Source organism: Myotis davidii, unplaced genomic scaffold, assembly GCF_000327345.1.
Source record: "Myotis davidii unplaced genomic scaffold, ASM32734v1 scaffold815, whole genome shotgun sequence".
Taxonomy (NCBI): domain Eukaryota; kingdom Metazoa; phylum Chordata; class Mammalia; order Chiroptera; family Vespertilionidae; genus Myotis; species Myotis davidii.
In genome coordinates, this window is record NW_006288179.1 from 210,872 (window position 1) to 216,276 (window position 5,405).

The 5,405-nt window shown below is 34.4% G+C and overlaps 1 protein-coding gene across 2 annotated transcripts in view; it reads left to right on the forward strand.

Moving 5' to 3' along the window:
- Nucleotides 1-5,405, forward strand: part of LOC102754416 (chromosome unknown open reading frame, human C18orf25) — a 72,320-nt gene that overhangs the window by 51,920 nt on the left and 14,995 nt on the right. The window contains exon 3 of one of the 2 annotated variants that reach the window (XM_006759946.2): nucleotides 1,669-1,851. The exons of the other annotated variant lie outside the window; for it this stretch is intronic. Within the exon in view, the coding sequence (XP_006760009.1) occupies nucleotides 1,669-1,851 (183 nt within the window). The remainder of the gene's footprint in view (nucleotides 1-1,668; nucleotides 1,852-5,405) is intronic. 2 annotated transcript variants of the gene reach the window in all.

The following is a 5,405-nucleotide window of genomic DNA, read 5'->3' on the forward strand; positions in this document are numbered from 1 at the left end:
AAGCCCTTTAAAAAATAGAACATTTGGTCAAATAGTCATTATTGTACTTGACCTTCATATCTTATGCACTCAAGAATTTGGACATTACATAATATCTTTATTCCATAATCATTTTGAACTCTGATGAGAACTCCATAAGTTATACCATTTTCTTTCATTTATTAGAAAAGAAAAACCTCAAACATGAGCCAACTTTTTTGCTATTTGAACTAAAATCCATTGCCAATTGATACTAAGGCCACACTTGAATTTTATGAACTCAATTTACCCTTTTGGGAGAATTAGAAATTATTTTTAAGTAGTGAACAAACTGTACGGTCGTCAGAATTTCATATTGTGACATGTCTGTTCCTTTTACAGTGACACTTAATCATTTGCATTTATGTTTGGTCATGTGTTGTTTTTTAATGTTGCTATGTAAACCAGGTTTAGGAACTTAGTTTTAAGGGATAAATATCCGAAGTGTGTTGTATGTTTTGTTCAGTGACAATTTACACAATGTATTTTTGTATTAAAACAGTAGTCTTTCATTGTGTTTTAGTTAAATGATTCATTAGCATATGTATTTCTTATAATAGTCTCATAAAATAGGTGTATTTAATATTAATTTGGATGATATTGAAAAATCTTTATGGAAATAAATTATTTGCCTGCACTTCATAGATAGTTGTTGGGAGAAAGAGTATCCTGTTATTTCTGCTTTCTTCTAAATTGGAGGTAGTAGTAAGGGATGTGTTTCATACTTGATTGAAAACTTTTGCTGTTGTATTAGAAAAAGGGTAACTTTAGCATTTTAAAGCATGCATCTATTATACAAGCATGAATATTGAGTTATTTTAGCATGAATTGCTGCAGTGTAATTACTTTGTAACTGAGCTGCTTTTTTTTTTTAGCTAGTTAGGGTGATTTGGAGGTAGAGGGATCTCTTATTTTTCCGGTAAGAACTTTATCTTCCTCTAAAATGACCCGTAAGATTGCATATCATTTCCTTGGGGTGTGAGTTGCTTGTCTTTCTCAGGGAAAAGAAAATATAAATATCCCTCACAAGACATCCAAAGCAAAATCCTGAAGATGGATTTTGTGTTGTCTTTTTGTAGAATGTTGTAAAATGTATAACATCCCTGATATTTTAAAGGGCTTCCCTGGAAATAAGTCAGTCAGGTAGAGCTCTTAGTGTTAATCTTATTTCTTTAGAGAGTAGAAAAATACATATTTGATTTTCTTTGACTCTAATGGGGAGTTTTAGTATTAGCTACTAATAGAACTAGATTCATTCTCTTAAAAGTATAAGTTGAGTTTTAGTAGTTTACATCTGTTTTTTTCCTTTAAAAATCAGTTTCACTTTCTCTGTGGAGTCTTCCCTTTTTTCTTAATCTTTTGCTCTTTAAGAGTATGATGTCAGTTCAGTGTAACATTGTTCAGTATAGTCTTGTCTTCTGTTCTTCATAACTCGCCTTTTCCTCCTTCCCTAATGTGTCCCTTATCTTTGTAAGCTTGGGTTATCTTTTTCACTTTCACATCATGTACAAAATATTAGATGTAAATATTAGCTTTTCTGATTAGCTAGAGTAATAAGATAAAGGCAACTGGCATTTAGAGGGTTCTTAGTTTCAGAAGTATTTTCACCCCACAAGTTAGATACAAGTATACATTTTCTTTCCTCCCTAGATGGACCTCCAGTTATAGCTTATTATGATATGTCTGACACCAGCTCTGACCCAGAAGTGGTAAATGTGGACACTTTATTGGCGGCTGCAGTAGTTCAAGAGCACAGTAATTCTGTAGGAGGCCAGGACACAGGAGCTACCTGGAGGACCAGCGGGCTTCTAGAGGAGCTGGATGCGGAGGCAGGTTGGTCTCCCTCCCCTTCCCCTTCTCTAATGTAATGTGCATGTGTCCTGGCAGCTGTTTCTCATAGTGGGCCCTGCTGTGGTGCACAGGCTAACCAGAGGCATCCAGGGTGTCATTTATAACTGACTGTAAAGGAGTTTGGGTAACATGTCATTCATCTTTCTTAATCAGGAGGAAGCAAAAATGACAATATATAAGACATTAATTGTAGGCATAAACAGATTTTAGTATGCATATTTCTTGAGTTAAAAATGCCTGACATGTAAAAACCACCCAGATAACCTAGTACTTTCCCATCTCATCCCCACTTCTCAATGGTTTTCCTCACTTAGCTGCACAGCAGCCTTGCAGCTTGTTCATACTTGCCCTGGGGGGCTGTTCCTATATAGTGCTGCACTGTTCTTCCACCTCTTGGTGTGAAGTGCCCCTGTTATTTCCTCTACTGTAGTTTTCATATTTGTCTTTTCTAATCCTTTTCTTACAGTTTCTGCCTCTATTATCTCAGAAAAATTTCTTTCCTTGTCTTGCATTATTCATCTTGGTTCTGTGATGATTCTTAAGAGTGATATTTATTTGCTAAAAAACCCATTGCTATTACCTTTAAAACCTTGCACAGATGCCTCCAAGTTTCCTTCAATATGGTTCTCAAAACTCAGTCTTCTCATGTAAGCCTTTTTTTTCCTCTAAAAGTACTAGCACTTAAATTTAAGAAAGGAGGGGGAAGCTGTTGACAGACTTTATGTAGTGTATTTTCTTTCATGTTATAGAAAGATTATAATTTTCTGTTTAAATTATGAATTGCTTTGGCTTTTATGAGCAAATCTAGTAACTTAATCACTACCTAAAATATTTATGGGAAATGAGTTTTGTATTACACAAATAATGGGTTTTAGTTTAGAACTTTTTATATTTAAATTGTCAGGAAATAAAGCCAGAACTCCACAGATCATTGTCCTTAATTCTTCCTTTCATACTTTTTGATGGAAGCAAATAAAAATCTCTTGTTGTTGAGCTTCTAATTAATTTATTTTGACTAATTTTGGAACAGAGCAGGACCTGGACTTAATTTTAACTATGTTTTGACTGCTTACTGCCTATTTGACCTTAGACAAGCTGTTCTTTTCTGGATGTCAAATACTTGCTTTGCATAACAAGGGCCTTTTAAGGATTTATTAATATGTATAAGTACTTTAAAAAGAATTAAGTAGTAATACTTTGTATCAAAGGAGAGTAGTTTGACATTTTCTGCAATATGTGTTTCTAAGTTTTATAATTTTTTCTGTGTACTGGGTAGTTTATCTTCATTTTTCATCCATTGACAATTAAATGGCTCATTCTACTTCAGTTTTACTAGTATTTCTTTGTTTGCCATTAAGCAGACCACTTTATTGGTAATGCTTGAGAAAAACATGAACAATTACCTCCTTTTTTTTGCTTTTCATTTAGAGAATTTTAGTATTAGTTTGACCTAAATTGTTAATATTTGACTTTTGACCTACAACAAACCCAGCAGTTTCATATGATTCAGCCTAATAGTACAAGGTTTGGGGTCTTGTATCATTAGAGTTACCAGCTTTGGGGATAGCATCACATTTTCAGATTCAAGTAATTGTTAGCTTGACAATTCAAAACATCATTAGCCTTTGTGTATTTAATTCTATATTTGATTATTTTTTTGAATTTCAGTCACTCAAAGTTAGAAAGACAGTACCATTCAGGTACCTACCACTGGTCTTAAGAAATTAAAACATGGCAAAAATATGTGAGGAGGGAAATACCCATGGCTTCAACTTTATTCACCTTATTTTTCCCCTTCCTACTCCAAAACTGTCATGATTTGGTATTTGGTGTTTGCTATTACTCTGTATTATTTTATGTTTTTATTGCATTTGTTACGTATCTGTAAACAAGCATGTTTTAATACTAATTGATATTATATTGAAGATAGTCACTTGCAACTTGCTTTTTTAGTTGAACATGTTGTGAGCTTTGTTTTTGGTAATAAATATGGTTCTAGTTAATTCATTTTTACTGTTACTTAGTATTCCACTCTATGATTATATCACAATTGATGTACCCATTTTCTTATTGGACATTTAAGGTGCTATTCCAAATCATACTGCCACTAACATTTCTTGTGTGTGTCTCTTGGTACATCTGTGTGATGATTTCTCTAGGATAAAAACATATCCTTATATCAGGCCATAAATTATGTGTAGATTTTTGTACATCATAGGACATGGTCATCACTGTTCAACAGATCCTCATGACATTTTCTTGTGAAGCCATTTATTGACTCATTCAAAGTGAGTCACCCCCCCCCCTTCTAAATATAGCAATGCAGGTATGTGAGTAATAAATAAAACTTAACACACTCGAGGTTTAATGTAATTGTTATTGAAGAAACTCATTTTGTGAATTTGAATGTACTTAAAATGTGTAAATGTTAAAAGAATTTATCCTCAATGGCCAGTTTATAGTTTAGAGACTTGAGCTATTATCAATTGAATGGTCATTCTTCTGGTTTGAATTTAAGATAAATGTTCTAAAGGTCAATTTACTCTCCCAACAAAATAAAAATCCAGCCACTGAACAGACTAGTCAGGGGTTAATTAATAGCAGCATCTCAGACCAGATCAGCAGCCCGACTCCATTAGGATCACATAAGTAATCATTGGAGATAGAGTAGTTTTTTTCTTTTTCCAAGCATTTAGGTCATGTCCTTGTATGCAAAATAGTTTTTACTATTTATTTTTAACTTTAATCAAGGCAAAAGAGTTGAAATTAGGAAGGCCCTCTGGTCAATAAAAGACTTAAACTTTTCATTTCAACTGTTGCCATGTGTTTACTTTTTCTTACTTGATGCTAGAATTAAACAGTAGGAGGTGGCAACAAAACATCCTGGTTTTGAACCAGCAGCCACTTAAAAACTGTAGGACCTCAGGTAACTTATGTAAAACCTCAGTTTCCCAATTTATAAACTAGTATCCATCCCTAAAGGTTAGTACCATTAATGTGAAGTAACATATATAATGTACAGGATGCAGCACACAGTAGGCCCGCAGGAGTGCTAACTAGCATGCAGTTAATGTATTTATGCTGAAATAGACCGAATAAGGAGGTGATTAATGGGCCCAATTAATGGATTGCTAATTTATGCCCTGCCCTGGCATAAAGCTGCTCTTGTTACAGTATTTCCTAAACTTTGTCTGAGTATAGATATTACCTGGGGTGCTTATAAAAGTTCAGACTCCTAGGGTTTCTCCCCAAAGGTTTTGTAAAGTAGATCTGAAATGTAGTCTGTGAATCTGTGTTTTTTTTAAAATATATTTTATTGATTTTTTACAGAGAGGAAGGGAGAGGGATAGAGAGTTAGAAACATCGATGAGAGAGAAACATCCATCAGATCAGCTGCCTCCTGCACACTCCCCACTGGGGATGTGCCCGCAACCAAGGTACCGTATTTGCCGGCGTGTCGAACCTGGGACCTTTCAGTCCGTAGGCCGATGCTCTATCCACTGAGCCAAACCAGTTAGGGCTGTCCCTGATTTTAT